This window comes from Nothoprocta perdicaria, unplaced genomic scaffold, assembly GCF_003342845.1.
Source record: "Nothoprocta perdicaria isolate Ctin4 unplaced genomic scaffold, notPer1 scaffold_6, whole genome shotgun sequence".
In the NCBI taxonomy this organism is placed as follows: domain Eukaryota; kingdom Metazoa; phylum Chordata; class Aves; order Tinamiformes; family Tinamidae; genus Nothoprocta; species Nothoprocta perdicaria.
In genome coordinates this window covers 8,325,051-8,341,859 of record NW_020455865.1, presented here as the reverse complement: position 1 = coordinate 8,341,859, position 16,809 = coordinate 8,325,051, and the positions used below count along the sequence as shown (strand labels likewise).

Here is a 16,809-nt window from a genome sequence, read left to right as displayed (position 1 = left end):
ACCTATGACAAACTCTCATGGCCTTCCTCAGCCCAGCCCCTCACTGGGTTTTCCAATCTCACTCATTTCACCTTTGCCCACCTCTGCCCTGATCTGGAGGGCAGCCCTGCCAGGACCTTGGGCAGCCAGCCCTGCTCTATCCTGTGGGATGTACCCAGGAGGGAGTAAATCCTCACGGGCTGCAAGAACTCACCCGCTTGGCACCCCAGGTGAGTGTATCCTGTCCTACTTTGATGAAAATCTCCTCTGGTTATTCATTATGCCCAGAGCCTAGGCAGAAGGCAAGAAGGAAAAGATGCTTGGATATCTTGGATTATCCTCGGATAACCATACCAAACTCATTCTTTTTATTWATTAAAGAGAAGGAGTATACACTGGAGAAGCAGAAGTTGTCAGAGTGTGACAACAGAGCTCAGAAGAGGAGCAGCCTGGAGCTTCAGAATGCGGGTTCTGCCTTTCTCAGAGAGGATCATCCGTCAGCCGGACCTGTGCCTCCTGGAAAACAGTCAGGAGAGGTGAGCTATGTATCAAGAGGTGAAGAGGCCAATGGAGCAAGCCAAGCAGGACTCTCCCACACAGTCAGTGTTTTCTCTTCCMGTTGTCCCCAACACCGTAGCTTAGGTTCATATCCAGGGATGGACGGGATATTTCTATCTGATCTCTACAGCTAAATAGGTACTATTTCAAGAGGAAATTCTATGCCAGGGCTGCCAGTGACCAACCATGTTTTCTATGGTGAGGTATCAACGCAACCTCTGGCCAGTTTTGGCTGTTAACAACCTTCCAGTCCATTTAGGAAAAGTCTGTGTGAGAGCTCGGCTCTCACCTCTGGATGAAATGTGCAGCCATTCCTCCACTGAATGGAGCCCTGCAGCTCTGGTTCAGGTGTCTTTGCTTGCTAGTGGTCAGCCCAGCACCGTGAAGTCATGGTACTGCCATTAGGGCCTAGTGTTCCCTGCTGCAGAAGCTCCTGGGAGCCTTCTGCTCAAGAAGAAAAGTCCTGCTTGGAKATAAGCTCCAGCCTGGCTCAAACAGCATGTCCCCCACCAAGTGATCCAAGGAATTCATGGTGGTCTTTGCTTGGGCATCAAGAGGAACAAATTTCAATCTGGACTTGGCAGCAACTTACCTACTGCACTTGGAGGCTGCATTCCTCTGTGAAAACAAAGAGAAAGGCTGAGTTCATGACCGTGRGTCTGGCTAGTACCACATAGCACAAAAAAACCCAACAAACAGACAGCTCAGCAACAGAGTCAATTAGGACTAAAGTCATGACATACCCAAGCCAGAGCACAACTCGTTACTAGAGCCTTCTAGCAGTTCAAACCACAAAGTGGTGCCAAGTATGGACCAAGGCAAAATATGTTCTGGCTTCACATATCTAACAAGCCACACTGGCATATGCAAATCTGCTTCTGGTCTGTACTCACCTTGTCTGGGCAGCATCTTGATCATTTCCTCGGTGAAGCCCTGTTCCTTGGCAAGCTTCTTGAACTGCTCTGTGATTTTTTGGCTCACCTTCTTTGTTCTGCCTAAAATCAAAGACCTGAATTAGCAGCATGCTTTGCTGTCTCTGGAATTATCTCTGGAATTGCTATCTCAGGAATTCCTATCTCTGGAATTATCTGGACACCTGAAGAACTCACGTGGGTTAGGACAGGAGATACAGATAGAATCACAGAATCACAGAATGGTTGAGGTTGGAAGGGACCTCTAGAGATCATCTAGTCCAGTGCCCCTCTTCTAGCAGGGACACCTAGAGCATGTGGCACGGGGTAGACAGATAGGCTAGACAGTTCCTGGGAGAAGGTGGGAGGGAGCAGTGGATATCCCAGAAGGGTGACTGTGGCTGGACATGTGAATCATCTCTTYCAAGGATGAGGTTAAGAAGAGACTCTGGCACCAATGCACCCACAACCAGARCAGTGACTCCTGTCTTTAGTTCCCATCTCCACCCTTTTGCATTCCCTCCTTGTTCCTGCAGCAGGACCTCATCTTTTAGCCATCTCCTACCAAGCAACTTACCCAAGTCATTCTGGCACAGAGAAGGAATTTGGGACCTGCCCCCTCTCCTCCATCATCCCCATATCACTGATCTTTCCTCCTGCCACACATGGGATTTGCAGCAGCAATAGTCCCTCCCCAGTGCACCCACTCCGCAGGCCAAGAGGGCCAGTCACAGTGAGGGATGGACGGAGGGTCTCCCTTGCAGGTACTGAGCACTCTTTGGGTGACTCTCTCCCTGTAGCATTTCAAAGCRCCATGTGGCCTGTGAGCCCTTTGCTTCTGATGGCTAAAGCTGTTAGTCAGATCACCACTGCCTACTTACTGTAGAGCCTCATCATACGCAAGGTCTTCCCGTCCTTCACTCTGGTTACAAATATCATTGCATAAGTCTTGTAGTCGGTTTCCATCACCTGCACCGTTTTATTGCCTCTCTCTGTAAAAGAACGTGCAGGAAAGCAAAAAATTAATTTCGTTCTCCCACTATGCAAAAAAGCTCCTAGAATGTGAATCTTCATGCAGAAAGCCAAGGGCCACCTCTACCTGGTTCATTGTCTCCACTCCTGGCTTTTGATTTTGACAGGGCTCCTCTGAAGCCCTAGAGGAGTCTAGACAACAGACCACAGCAGAGTTCTGACTCAAASAGGAGCCATGAACACAGTGAGGGTCTGGAGAAGTCACTGCAGACAGTGGAGTAATCTGGCCATTTTTAGTTTAACATCTGACATGTGAATGGTGGAAGCCTCCTGAAGCCATTCTTGCTTCATCTCTTGGGACCATCTGTCCACAACTCTACTGCAGAATGAACCTGCTTTGCCCCAGAGATTAAGCTCTGACAGAGCACGGCCATCTTAATCCAGAGCAGCTTCTGGCATGGAGCTAGTGCAGGCAGCCACATCAGAGAGCTTTCCACCCTGATAGTGCAGCCAGCAACCAGTACAGAAGGATTTCCTCTCCACTTTCCCCCACACTCACCAGAGTGGTAGAATTCACCTGGGACGCCTGTTTTCTTAAAGATCAACTCTGTTTTCCTACATCCCTCAGAGCTGCAAAACAAGGAAGGACACTCTTGTTATTCAGCCCCAAGGGCATGCTTGGGGCGAGTTTATCGCAACAAGGATATATACAGGCATTGGTGGAGCATGCACCAGCTGGGGTGAAGTCATCCACTTCCCCCTCCCATAACAATGCTAGATCTGGGCTCTCCACCTCAAACATGGAATTTTCTGCAGAGATGGTAWGGGTGGGTAAGAGGACAAATGCCATCTCTGGAGTAGTGCCTGCTTTGGTTGCTAGAACCAGGTGGCTAGAGCACTAGCATGCAAGAATTCTGCCGAGTCACATGAATATTCCCTGGCCYATATCGGTTGGAAGGAAGGGGTCATTCCTGCCTTGAGAGCTCTGATGCTCATTATCAATGTGCTGCTTCTGTCCTGGGGAAGCAAAGGGAGCAGCACACTTTCTCAGCATCCGTGGTGGGACCCCATCTGTAGGTTTGCTGGCATAAACCTGCCTGTCCTTCTGTGTCCCACCTTGGGCTCTGGTGGGTTCTGATGGCAGGGACCTTTCTCCCCCTGGGCAGACTGTGAGCAGGACTAGGAAGGGAGGTCTCTGTGACACTGCTTCCCCACTGCAATCCCCACTTCAAACCCATGGCTGTTACACAGTTGGGGCATCTGTCTCACTTCCCATCCATTTTTTTTTGTGGCTCCTGGGTGAGGGAGCCAAGTGGAGACTTACAGATAAAAGTCTGGGGGTGCAATTGTTCAGTGAAGCCTGTGGAGAAAAGCATTTGGTACTTACGTGGGAATGGCCAAGGAGACCTTTAGGGTGCCATCCTCCAGCAGGGAGAGGTTGGCCATTGCCATCTTCAGCTCATCCTTCTTTCGGAGGTAGCTTTCAGAATCTGAAGCTAGAGCAACAATGTGCCATTTCCCTGCAATCTGGTGGCAGAAGCAGACTGTGAGTCTGGAGGACAAGGCAGGACTTGCCTCTCTGGAGATGTTCAGCTGTTAGGACACTTCACTTCGGAGACCTGCAGGTTTCCACGCTCTCAGGTTGTGGCACTTGTCTAGRCACTTAAATGCAGCACCTACCTGGACATCTACTCATTCTGGGATGGCAGAAGCAGACAAGATCTGAGCTGGCTGTAGTGCCCCCAATTCCCCCTACTAACAAAATACTTCCTCATTTACTACCCTTGTCACTTGAGGTCACCCTCCCATCTTTTCTTCTCCAGGACACCACAAGTTACCTTGCTCTTATCTGTCTTCTCAGATCCCTGGTCCTGAGCCTCCACGCACAGCAAGCAGAGTGGGGCCAGCCCCAGGATCAGTAAGATGATCCTCATTTTGCCACAGCCTCTTCCAGCTTCACCCAGCAGGGTGGAGAGTGGTCCTGGGGCTGCTGGCTTTATAGAGCTGGGTTTTCTCCTCCCGTTCACGTCATCATTGCTGAGTGTGGAAACTGCCTCAGTGATGATGTTATTGTTGGCTTGGGTGAGGTGGTGGTTTTGAAGGACTGAAATTAGCCCTGTTTACCCTGGGTAAACTGTTTCTCAATACTGGAAAAAAAGAAGAAATTGTATGCAAGCCCCAAGGTGCAAGAGGTTTGAGCAAGACATTTTGGGAATTCCTGATGCACCAGAGCTAAAAGGAAGTTTTTCATGTTTTTAATCTCTTGTGAAAGAACAACCATACATTTTGTTCCTCCCACTGGCCGCTGCAGAACTGCCGGGTGGAACCAGGAGGTCCTCCTCAGACTGGGCACATGTATGAGCCATGGCATTTCAGGGTATTTAGCACCAAGGAACACAGGGTGACAGCCATCTGCCTGGAGTGGTGTGCCCTGCAGGGACACAAGYCCTGGTGCCAGCACTTTGGTGGCACGACTTGATCTCCTTGTGCCTTTGTGGGCACACCTACCACCTCAGCTAGTGTTCAAGCTCATTGAAGGGGGACAGACCCCGAGCAGCACAGCCAGAGAAAGGGCTTTGTGTCACTGTAAGTGTCACCATCATTCCAGGCAGTGTTGCCTCCTGTGCTTCCAGGACCTGGCTCAGATGCAGTTCTGGGATCATAGTCCTGAAAGGGTCCACGGTGTTTCCCTGCAGCTAATGGGGCCAAATGGACCCCTTCCAGTGGGCCARGGAATGCGCACTCCTTGGCCACCATTGCTGGGAGTGAGGTTAGTTGGGCACCAAGGGGATTGCCCCCATTCTGCGTGGCTGGTAGGAGACTGGCATCTCCTAGTAGGGGAGCAGAGTGGGATGGAGGAAGGCGCCTAGGACTCACTATAGCATGGCCATACTTTGGCCAGCAGGTAGATGTGGGTGTCAAAGAGGGCAGGTATGGGGGTCCCAATCCCTCCGCGTACTTTTCCTGGGCAGCCACAGTGAAGCTGCACTCAGGCCTAGGTCTGTTCTATCCCAGGCAGATGGACCCAAGGCTGTTTGGGGAAGGGGCTCAGCAGGGATCTGGATGGATATCCCAGGGAAGAGCTGCCCACCAGCAGCCAGAGCCAGGGCAAGCAGGGCTGAGCAGGCTGCCAGCTTGGCCCTACCATCCAGCTGAGCTCCATGAATTGCCTGTTCATCCCAGTTGTACATTTGCTCTCTGCCCACATCATCAGCAATGTCTCACTGCACCGTCCCCAGGATCTTCTCCCCCACCCCCTCCACCCTGGGCTCCGCAAGCAGTGCCCTTCCCTGCACTTTTCCCRCAGAAAGTCCCAGTGGTGCTGAGCAGAAATGCTGTGTCCAGGAAGACCTTGGCAGCCTCTCCTATAGTTTGCAACAAAAACATCAATCTCCAGAGAAGCTTCTGCACCTATTTATTTAGGAGGGAGAAGTGTGTTCTTGGTGGCAGTAGCAGATCTGGCAGACCCAGCCCGGAAGGTAAGGGACACCGTGGAGGAGGGGAGCAGAGCACAGTTTCCACATGGTCTGGAGGACACCCATCCGTCTTCAGCTGCTGGAAGGCAGGACAGCCACATRAGTGGTTAGAGCTTGCACTACCGTGTGTTAGGGAAAGCCAAAGACCATCCTCAGGCTGTGGTGGGGCCAAGCTCCCTAAGGCAGGACAAGACTTTTCCATCCCAGGCCTCATCATCCTGCAAACAGAGCCCAAATCCACGTCCCTCCTGTAGCAGATTTTCTTGGGGACTGGCAGCTTGTCTTTGTTTCACCAGCCTCCCCTTTTTCTGGCTAGGGAAAAGCTGTCATTACATGGGACCCCATGGGAAAGGGTTTAGCCCCCACTGTGCTCCCAGACACCATGCTGGGGCTCTTCCCAAGGAGCACAGCCCTTCTGAGGACCTGCAGGCAAAGGGGATCATCACCAGCCCACGATTTGGTCTACCCTGACCACTGCAGCATGTCCCCAGGGTATCTCCCATGAGACAGCAGGACGTTTTTCAACATTTTGTTTAGAAGCTCAATGTTTTCTTTGGAGAAAGGCCCTTCCCTGACCAAGGTGTGCAGGAACAGCTCTCTGAGTGAGTCCCTGCTCTGTTCAGACTGTACTGGGATGGAGTCCCAGTTTCTCCTGGTCACACTCACCTGGCAGCCTGCTGGCACTCATCTGCCAAAAAAAGAAAAAAAAAAGAATAAAAAAAAAAGGTCTAAACATGGTGTCCGGATCCCTTCCCAGCCGTCTGCCCACCCACTGCAGTCCATCCTGGAGAGGGGAGTATGATGTGCCCATGCAGAGCTGGGCTTCTTGGAGAAGACCCCCCATCCAGAGGGGATGTCCTATCTCTCTGTTGGCCATGCTGCCACTCACCCGACTTTGGCATGACCACCAGCATATCATCAGTAAGGCCCATGGTGGGGTAGAGCTCTTTGAACTTCTTCAGGAGCTGGGGACTCCCGTCGTGCCCCCTCACTGCAGACAGAAAACCAAAGGAAAGGTACAAATGGGGAGGTCTGGTGACAAGATGGTCACATGGATCTGGCCCCCATGAGGGCAGGGATGAGACCTCAGCAAAGAYAAAGCACACGCTGATAAAGTGACGGAGAAATGCAGTCATATGMTGGATGCTGGATGTTGTCCCAGGCATCCCATGGCTGCTTTGGGCTGACGGGAGGAGGACACGAACCCCTCTGCATGGACAACCCGCATGCTTGGTTGGGACTGCCCCACTGCCTGCCCATGAGAGCTGCTGGTGGAGCTCATGGCAGGAGGCAGGCAAGATGAGCAAGCACCGGCTGGAGCTCCCAGCGGCCTGGGAGCCACGGGCCAGAGGCAGCCACAGGACCCCTGGCTGGGATCAGATGCCTATTGCTCCAAGCACAGCAGCTCAGGGCAAATTTGAGGGCTGGAATATTGTAGGAGGGGATTTGATTCAAACTGAAATGATATGGGGATATTTTTGGTGCAAAGTTTCATTCCCCTCAAATCAATTTTCTGCAGGGGTCTTGGTGCCAGAAGGTTCCATGCTCATGTGGCAACAACAAATGACAATAGGGAGCCACCCACCAGTAGCCAAGTCACTCCTTGGCCCTGGAGAGGCCAAACTCACTGTAGAGCTGCAGTGTAGTGCTGGTSTTCTTGTCACTCTCCGTGACAGTGCTCACGATGGCATAGTGTTCGTAGTCAGTCTCTATCACACGCAGGTCCCGCTTCCCTTCTTCTCCTAAGAAGACCCCAGACAATGCCCAGCTGGGCAATGTGGCACAATCCCGTGCACTCCCTCGGCTCCCAGTTGCTGTGCTGGCAGCACCAAAGCCGAACTCATGGCTTGTGGGCTCCCCTTGACTGTGCAGAGAGGAGGATGCCACCTCCGAGCCAGCAGCTCTTGTGCATGTTGGCTCGATGCCCACTTGCAGTGCAGCCTCTTGCCAAGAGATGGAGGCAGAGAGGCCCGGCCCAGCTGCTGTTTGCTCTCTGTGGGCGTGAAGAGAGCTTGGACTCCTTGTTCTCAGCTGTTGGTGTGCCATAGAGGCAGCCAGCTGGAAGCSAAGAGCAGAGTGCATGACAGCAGACCCTCCTGCCCCCGTGTACCTGTGGTGATGTAGTGCCCGACCTGCCCCTTCTGCTGGAAATGCATCTCAACGTTTTTGCATTCATCCGCCCTGCAAAGGAAGAAGTGGGACAGCTGACGCAGCTCCAAGACATGCTGAGGGGAATGCCCTCTTCAGTGGGCCGCTCTGTCTCTTCACCCCACGTTCGGGTGAGCGTGGCCTGTGAGCACATGCAGCGCAGGACACCTCACCCTCTAGGATGTGTAGGGACTTGCTCCTCTCCCAACCACCCGTCAGCAGGAGAGTACCCTGAACCTTGCAGGACGCTGCAAGAACCACAGCAGAGATGCCCACTGCATCCAGGCACTTACACAGGGAAAATAGCCTTCATAGCCATGCTGCCGTCTGGCAAGAAGCTGAAGATGCTGGTGGATGACTTTATCTTATCCTTCATGCTCAGGAACACAGGGCAGTTGGAAACAGCAGCCACGATGTGCCATGTCCCTGCAAACTGCAGCGGGCCGTCACCAGCGGAGTTCAAGAGAAYCGTGAGGATGGGCTACCTGTTGTGGGGACCTGCCACCCACCAGAGGGACCTGCCCCCATCCTCCCTGGGGCCCTGCCGCCCTTCCAGAGGACCTGCTCTGTGACCGCTTTGTCCTGTCCCATGCCAGGAGGGGTGGGCACAACACCCAGGCTGTGTTTGCTGGGGAAAGGCAGCACCTACASGGCATTGCAGCCCCAGGCATGTGGGTGACCAACCCATTTTTCCACTACCCATGGCAGAAAACCTGGCACAAATTCAGACCCTGGACGAGGGCACGTGCAGGTCTGGAGGTGCCATGTGTGCCCAAGGGCATAGCARGGGATGGGACCCAGCTGTCCCCAGGGTGCCTCCTTTGCAGTTACCTTCTCCGGGTCGAAGCCTGGCTGCACAGGGAGCTCGGCCTGCACCCGCAGCAGGCAGAGCAGGACCAACGCCAGGCTTGACTGCGCAGCCTTCATCCTCACTCAGGAAGCTGAATGTGGCTTGGATGGACCTGCCTCTTCCATACCCACCTTTATACCCGTCTGCCAGCAGCACCCCCGCCACCCCCTGCTTTATGCAACAGGTTACACAAGAGCAGGGATAATTTGTGCTAGTGTTAGGTAACAGCGTTGGCCCCTTCCGAGTCTAATTGCTCTGTCCTGAATGAATGCAGTCTTGTCTGAGCCCCAATGAGGAGCAAGTCAGGGACAAGGCAGTGCCTTGTGTCCAGTGGGGCAACCAAGGAGTGGGGTGAGATGGGCTCAGAGGGTGCCATGCGTGGGGGTCCTTGCAGCTCCCCTCTGAGCCGGGGAGGGGTCTGGCAGTGCAGGGACAGACCCTGCATCAAGGCAGGAATTGGTCAGACCAGGGCTTTCACCCAGGGACTGGCCACCAGGATGGGGTGCCCTCCTGGCAGCAGGTGCAGGCCCTGTTCCCAGAAAGCATCTCTGAAGGTCTGTGTTTGTGGCACGGACATTGTGTGGGTGGCCAGGGCTGAGTCATATCAGCTCTTTAGCGCAATCACTCTGGTTCATGTCTAYCCTCTTCACCAGCTTCCAGACACCCAGAAATCACCCAGCTCCTGCCCTATCTCCACCACAGATAGCCGACTACCCATAGGGGAAACTGAGGCAGGGATGCTAGGATTGCCAAGGGTGATGCAGGGAGCCCATGGCATGTGGCAGGAGATTCTCCCAGTCCCAACATGTCCAGAGCCTCAGGAAGCCCTTCCTGGACATGGAGCAGGCTTCATGGCTTTGCCAGGCAGCCAAGATGCAGAGGGTCCCATCCTGCTGATCCAGTGCTCGGATCRCATCTGCGCTCTGGAGCCAATCCAAGCTCCGCATTGGCACTGGCTGCGCTGGCTCCTGCCCACACAGGGGCTGCCTGGAAGGAGCCGGGAGAGCCCGCAGTGGGGAGATGCAGATGTCCCCATAGCTCATCTTACTTGGGGAGAAAGAGGGGACACTGGGTGGTCCCATCAGGGCTCCTCCTCCTGCCCACCCCTTTGACAAGCCAGCAGACAAGAGCACAGGGCTAGTGTTTTATATGGGGCTTTGGCGGGGGGGTACAGACGTGGGGGTGCGAAGGCAGAAAGTGAAGGGTGACGCTGTGGCATGGCAGTGCTGGGGACGGGGTCGGGGTYGGGGTGGCTGCTCCACTCGCGGCACAAGCCGGACTCCAGCCCGGCAGCAGCTCCCAGGTCCACCTGGAAGAGAGCGGAGGCAAACACTGCTGAGCTGGGGCAGGAGGTTGATGGGGTGATGCTGCCCCCTAAGTCCTGGGCTAAACGAGTGGGCACCAGCCACCCCACGGCCCAAGGTGATGCAGTCCTGTGGGGCTGGCTCTCCTGCTTGGTGGCAAGGGGATAAATTGGCTCTGGGGACTCCACATGTCCCCACATCAACCCATGGAGGGGCAACAGTGGCAAGTTCTCCCTATCGAGGCAAAGAGGATCCCCTGGGAAAGGAGATGGGATAGTGCTGTGCTGAGCAGCCTGAGGGAGCCAGAGCAGGTSCTAGGGGGTTCTTGGGCATGGTGCAGGTCTGAGAACTTCCCTGATAAGCTCCGACCTGGGGAGCTTATCAGAGTGACTTCGACCTGAGTCGCCACAGAAGTAGGACTCACCTAGGCAGCATCGGTCATGCATTTATCTGCAGAAGGAACAAAACCRGAGGTGAGCTGATCCTCAGGCTCAGTGAGACCACAGCCCTCCACACCCTCCTCACAGCACCACCCCAAGTGGCTCTTCCCGCCCATGCATCCCTTGGAAGCCAGGASCACAGAGGGATGTCTCTCCCAGGCACAAGCCAGACATCCATCCCTTCCTATGCCATGCCATCCCTTCCCATCCCTTCTGGCCTTGGCATCCACATGGATAGGGGCATCAGTAGGCTCCAGCTCCCCACCATCCTGTCTGACCTCTCCAGCCTCTCCTCCCAGCTGCTCTTACCGGTTTTGGGCAGGATGAGGATATCTTCATCTGCCAGGCCTTGCTCCTTGGAGAACTGAGTGAATCTCTCCAGGCGCTCAGGACTGAGCTCCTTAGTCCTGCCTGCAGCCAGGAGAGCAGGGTGAGAGCAAGAAGCAGCACAGGGTTATATGGCCCGAGGGCAGAGTAAGCCCAGCAAGAGATTGGTAAGACCAATTCCCTTCAGGAAAGCGGTCCAGACCCAGCTATGACACCCATCACTCTAGGTGCCAGAGGTTTCACCAGTCATTTGGGATGTTGGGCAGGATCTCATGTCCTGGCTGCACCGACAGCCCAACTGTTGGGCTGAGTACCCAACCCTGGGAGATCCTGCCACCCTTCTCCCATGGGAAAGATCTCCCAGACAAGGAAATCTCAGGAGTGCCTGCTCATCAGGGAGCAGAGTGGTGGGCAACGTGCTGGTGCACCCAGMGCTGGTGCAAACGTACTGTAGAGCAGCACCATGGTGGAGGTGCCGCTGTTCTTGGAGATCTCAGTGGCCACCAGGGCGTACTCGTCGTAGTTGGTCTCCACGATGCGGATGTCATGCTTGCTGCCCCAGCCTGCAGCAGATGGAGAGGGTACGTGTCAGCCCGGTACCCCAGGCACTGCCGCTTGCCTCTGTGCCTCAGCAAGGGCATAGAGCACGCAGCTAGCACCAGGCTCAGCTAGTACCAGTGTCAGGCCAGGAGCTCGGGCAGCACTGCCCGGGATGTCCTGGCATCATCCTGTCTGCAAAAGGATGTGCTGGGACCCTGGCYAGACACTCACGTGGGCTGGTGTAGCTGAACCGTCCTGGCTGCTCTGTCTTGATGTAAAGGCTGTTCTTCGTCTCACACCGATCAGCCCTGGGAAGCAAAGTGCAAGGTGGTTGAGGGGCTGGACAGGGGCTCCCTATGTGGCCATGGGAGAAACATCACCACCGCYAGCCCTTGCCAGCACCCAACAACACGCTGTGGGACCTGTGAAGACAGAGCAACTGGTACCTGGCAGGATGAGGCTCCCCACCACCCCAAGGGCACCTACCACCCACCAGGAAGGACTTTGGGGGGTCAGGGAAGTGCAGGGATCAGGATGATCCTTGGATATAGTGGTCTGGGGCTGCCCCCATGTCCCCTGGTGCCAGCAGTTCACCCATCACGTTGCCTGTCCGCACTTGGGGTAGGTGGAAGTGACTTCCAGGTTGCCATCGGCAGTGGCTGAGACGACCGTGGTGCACATCTTCATCAGGTGCTTCTTGTCCTTGAACCAGTTGGAGTTGGAGGCCAGGCCGATGCTGTACCATTTCCCTGTGAACTGCACACACACTCGTCTCAGCTGCAGCCTGGCAGTTATGCTGCGTCCTGCCCACCCTGACACCCGCTGCACATCCCGTATCAGTCTACGCCCAGTGGCAGGACTGTGTCCTGGCATCCGCAGCACCCAGGGGACTCCTTCAGCCCTTGGAAGGTCCAACCGAACTCCTGGTCTCCACAAAACCCAGAAGCAGGGAGTCCCCTTTGTGAACATCATGCCGTTCATTGCTCAGCACTAAGGGCATCTTCTTCCCATTTGCCCCATGCCCAGGCAGCAGGGCAGGAACGTGCGGCTCAGAAACGCTGCTGGCATCTGCCTAGGGACACAAAGAGYGGCCCAGTAGCTGCTGCGGCGCGTGGCTCTGCTTGCGGAGGTGAGGGGCAGGTGATCAGGACCCCTGKCAGCCCAGCCCGGGGCCAGGGGCCAGTGCCACTGTCTCGAGGGCTGCCCTGCTCAGCCCAGCCCGCTCCCCAGGGCCATCAGCCTGGAGGACCTGGACCGGAGGAGCTGCTGGTTGCAGGTGTGGGAGATGGCCTGGCCTCAAGCACCGGCAGGATGAGCAGGCTCAGCAGGGACATGTCCAGGCAGACYCTGTCCTTGCAGGATCCCCCTCCAGCCCTGTCACCTTCCCGAGGCAGCTGCATCCCGCAGGTCCCCGGCAAAGGGTGAAGCTGCTCTTCCCCCTGCAGGGCTGAGGCCAAGAGGCTGGGACCCGTCTCGCCGCTGCCTACAGCTGCCTTCCTCTGCCGACACAGGGAGAGGAGGATCACTAAGACCCCACGCGCGCCAGCACCTGGCTGGGGGTGCTGGGGAGGGCAGAAAGGTGCTTGGGAACCCCCCGGCACAGCAGCCGTGTTTTCTTGAGACCTCTGTCCGAGGGTGGCTCGGGGGCTATGTTGGGTCGTGTGTGGCCCCTTTTCATGCAATCTGTCAAACCACACCTGCTTTTCTCAGCCCTTCCCTCCAGGACTCCCGTGCACCTATAGAAACACCCACCAAACTGAGGTCCACCAAACAGAACCCCAGAAACCCAGAGTAGCCAAAGGACAGGGAGCTAAGGTTGGATTGTTTGCTCTCCTCCTTCCAGATCCTGGGAGAGCCCGGTCCTGGCTTCCATCTGTAACACACCCTCCGCACGGCTGCGGGGAGACGATCCCCACGGCTGCRGGGAGACGATCYCCACGRCRTGTCCGCCCCGAGCTACCCCCAGCCCRGCGCGGCGGCTCTCACCTGCTCCTCCTGGAAGTCRGCTTGCACGGGGACACCCTCCTGCGCATGCAGYGCCCCGAGCAGGGCCAGCCCCAAGATGCTGAGCAGCGTGGCCTGCATGTCTCCCAGTGCCCTGGCCGTCCCTGCGCCGCGCCGAGCCGAGTTCAGGCAATGCGGAGCCGAGTTCAGGCAATGCAGAGCCAAGTCCAGGCAATGCGTCGCTTCGGGAGAGCTCTCTATTTATGGGCAGGCTGTGTGATGGCCCCGGGGGGCGAGCGCTGGGGGCAGGCCAGCCCCGTCTCCCCCCGCGCTGTTATGCAAGTGAGAGCAGGGGTGAGTGCCGAATCCCGAGTGCAGCCTGGGAAGCAGCGGATTTTTCCCCTCCTGTTGATTTTTGATGTTTGCCTCCGGGTGCCAAAGCTCCCTGCTGTAAAAACACAATTTGGAGCCAGTTTAGCAGCTGTCCCTGCCCCCCGCTCCCTTCGCTCTGGTGCAGTGGAAAGCTTGGGACCGGTGCAGGGAGAGCCAGGACGGGCCACTAGCACGGGAAGGGGGCCAGGGCCACCTGGAGTGGCCAGGACCTAGGGCCGGGGCTGGCCGACTGCCCTGCTCCTGGCAGAGAAGCCTTGCTCGGGTTCAGAGCAGGGCCAAAGCAATGCAGAGGGGACGCTGGATGTGTGCGGTGTTGAGATCCGACACGGGACACCCAMGGCCACTTTGGGCACTCCTGTGGGTCTTTGCTTTCAACCTGACCCAGGTCTCTGCACTGCCCAAAGGAGCACCTCGGCTGGCCCTGCGCCCGTCCCAGGTCCCATGGGCCTCCAGAGGTTTCATAAGAAGAGAAAAGCTCAACCATGGCCATCATGGTTGCCCGTTCCCCTGGGACTCCGCAATTCCAGAGGCCCAGTGTGGTTTCACAGCCCTGATCCCTGTCGTACCTTGCCGGCAGGAGGTGTTATCGCAGCTCCAACACTTCCTGCGCTCAGGGACCTGTGGTCCYGTGACACCCCCAAATCCAGGTTGGATGGCACAGGTCACACCTGAGGATRTGGCTGTGGGGCCCAGCTCCCCTGGTCCCCAAGGGGCTCTGGTGCCCCACAGCCGCGTGTTGGAGACGTTGGCCTGCACGCAGTGCCCGTGCTGGGGAGGGTCTGACCGTGCAGCCCTGGCACGGCACTCCGGTGGCTCTCCACGCAGAGCAACGTGCCCGGCGGAAAGGCGGCCGCGGGGCCCACACCCTGCGCCATGCCGGCGGGTCCCAGGCTTGGGGGTGTCCGCGGCAGCAGGGCCTGCCCGGCTCGGACATCCCCACCGCCTTGGCCAGGGCTCTGGCCTCTTGCCGGCAGCTCCCCGGCCTTGCCAAGACCCTTTACATAAGGAGCCTGTTTTTACAGCAGCTGTTTTTTTTTAATTCCCTCTCGGCAGCCCACCAGGGCCCTGCACATTCCCTTCCCCGTGTCCAGCTGGGCCGCTCCTTCCCCAGCGGCACAAAAGGCGCCCGGGGCCACGCGGGCCCCAGCTCCAGGAAAACAAAACAGCAGCTGAGCCGGGCAGGCCGGAGCGTCACGAGAGCCCGGCCGGGCCTGCTGCCATGGGACGGGCGGCAGCCCCAGGCCCACGACACCCCGGGGTGCTGGGTGGCAGCTGCGGGTGGCACTGGGGAAACTTCTCTCCTGGTGGGCGTTGGAGGCCGGGAGGATCCCTGCGTGTCCCCGGAGCGCTGTGTTGGGGCAGGGCCAGCCCTCTGCCCACGGCCCCTGACTCGGTGGCAGGGTGGGTGCTTTGGGGTGCCCCACAGTGCTCGGTTACAAAGGTGGCACCAGCCTGGTGCCAGCGCAGGAATGTGGGGACATGGGCAGTGTGGGACAGGCTGAGCCGCTGCCGGGGCAGGCCGACTCGCAGGGGCTCCGGAGGGTCACAGGGGGCTTCCYACCCACTGCTCATCTCCTGAAGACCCAAAAGGCCCCGTCCACCCCCCATGCTGATGTGCCCACCCCCCCCAGATGGCAGCCACCCTGGAGGGGAGCGGGCTCTGTGGGGCAGCCCGGCGGGCGGGGGGACTGGGGCCGGGCGGACACGGGCACCTCGCACGTGGCAGCAGGGACAATGGCCGGTTTTACCGGGGGCCGGCGGCCGCGGCGTCACATGGCCGTCCCTTATGTAACTCTGCTGATAAACAACATGTGTTAATGGTTTCCGCTAAGATTGCAAAACGCCCCCGCCGGAGGCAGAGGGCCGCTTCCCTCGGCGGGGGCTGCGGGGCGGCTGGGCGCCCAACGGGCCTCGCGCGGAGGGCCTGCACGTAAGCAGCCCTGCGGCCCACGGCTGCCCCAGCACGGCGGCCCGCGCTGCCCTGCCCTCCGGGACCTCCCGGCCTGCGGCACAACGTTGGTGCCGCTCATCGGTCTGCCTCCGGAGCGCATGGAGGACGGGTGCCATGGCAGACCTCCACCGGGATGCGTGCGGGTCGGATTGGTGGAGAAAGGGGTCTCGCGAGGGGCTTCGGCCCCATGCTTGACAGGATCCAGCCCCTAAATCCTGGTTGTGTCGCTGGCTCCAATCCTGCTGCGGCCTTTGCAGAGAACTGGATTCTCCTGGCAAGCAAGAGGCTTCCTCGGTTTTGCTTTTAGCTGGGCTCTCCAGTGTCCGGCAGGGATTGGGAAGTGCTCATCATAGCATATAACAGTGCTCTGACCCCAAATGGTAGCAGCGCCTTGGTAAACACCTTCCATAAAGCTGGGGTGGTAAAATGGGAGTGTTTCCCTGTCCTAGAGGCCCTGGGGATGAGAGGTGGGATCGCTGCAGGGCCGAGCTTTCCCCCTCAGAGCTCCTTAAGATGTGAGGGATGTCCTGACTGGTCCTGGGAGAAGAGCCACTCCAGAGCATGTCCTCATCAACCCCCAGGCCTGTAGAGCCCAACAACACCAAGCACCGGGCTTTTGAGTGGGTGCAGCGTTGACACCACGCTTTGCTGTCACTGAGCTCGCAGCACTTCCTCACCTGTAAGATAGAACTACTCCAATGATGSGACCTGAGAGTAAATCAAGATTCCTGCTGTGGCATCCTGTGGATTGGGACAGGCTCAGGGTGGGGAGGACAGGGTTGTGCAGAGGGGCTGCAGGTTCCCCCCAGCAGCACTGGGCTTGTTCCCCAAGCTRGGCACAGAGGTGATGCCATCAAGTTCACCCCCAAGTGAAGGCTGTACTGGCCTCTCTGTGGCAGGAGACCTGGGACAAGGTGAGGGGTGACACATCTGAAGCAATGACCCTTTGCAAGGTATTTATTGGGATGTCATTGGCTGCTGCAGGAGCCAAAGGGCACAGAGCAGAGGGGTGACAC

At 57.2% G+C, this 16,809-nt stretch overlaps 3 protein-coding genes across 3 annotated transcripts; all 3 read right to left on the bottom strand.

The window, feature by feature from the left end:
• Positions 1-358: 358 nt before the first annotated feature.
• LOC112955951 (extracellular fatty acid-binding protein-like) lies at positions 359-4,377 on the bottom strand. The gene is made up of 7 exons (XM_026049432.1): positions 4,259-4,377; positions 3,808-3,947; positions 2,980-3,050; positions 2,330-2,440; positions 1,431-1,532; positions 1,130-1,155; positions 359-495 (listed from the first exon to the last, which is right to left on the bottom strand). Exons 1-6 carry the CDS (start codon positions 4,352-4,354, stop codon positions 1,130-1,132), a joined length of 546 nt encoding a protein of 181 aa, XP_025905217.1. The 5' UTR covers positions 4,355-4,377; the 3' UTR covers positions 359-495.
• Positions 4,378-5,840: 1,463 nt separating this feature from the next.
• On the bottom strand, positions 5,841-9,008 carry LOC112955928 (lipocalin-15-like). Its single transcript, XM_026049400.1, has 7 exons — positions 8,876-9,008; positions 8,338-8,477; positions 8,007-8,077; positions 7,525-7,638; positions 6,786-6,887; positions 6,563-6,584; positions 5,841-5,975 (listed from the first exon to the last, which is right to left on the bottom strand). Exons 1-7 carry the CDS (start codon positions 8,969-8,971, stop codon positions 5,969-5,971), a joined length of 552 nt encoding a protein of 183 aa, XP_025905185.1. The 5' UTR covers positions 8,972-9,008; the 3' UTR covers positions 5,841-5,968.
• A 1,084-nt stretch (positions 9,009-10,092) lies between these two features.
• Positions 10,093-13,700, bottom strand: LOC112955995 (lipocalin-like). Its single transcript, XM_026049475.1, has 7 exons — positions 13,492-13,700; positions 12,122-12,261; positions 11,737-11,813; positions 11,415-11,528; positions 10,948-11,049; positions 10,623-10,648; positions 10,093-10,203 (listed from the first exon to the last, which is right to left on the bottom strand). Exons 1-6 carry the CDS (start codon positions 13,588-13,590, stop codon positions 10,623-10,625), a joined length of 558 nt encoding a protein of 185 aa, XP_025905260.1. The 5' UTR covers positions 13,591-13,700; the 3' UTR covers positions 10,093-10,203.
• Positions 13,701-16,809: the final 3,109 nt, after the last annotated feature.

Bases quoted from the DNA above. Each gene is read 5' to 3' on its own strand.
- LOC112955951 (XM_026049432.1), bottom strand. From the start codon at position 4,354: ATGAGGATCATCTTACTGATCCTGGGGCTGGCCCCACTCTGCTTGCTG. The intron at 2,441-2,979 runs GTGAGTGTGGGG...GTTCTTTTACAG, and splicing joins AGGTGAATTCTACCACTCTG to AGAGAGGCAATAAAACGGTG. The intron at 1,156-1,430 runs GTGAGTACAGAC...TTGTTTTCACAG, and splicing joins CAAGATGCTGCCCAGACAAG to AGGAATGCAGCCTCCAAGTG.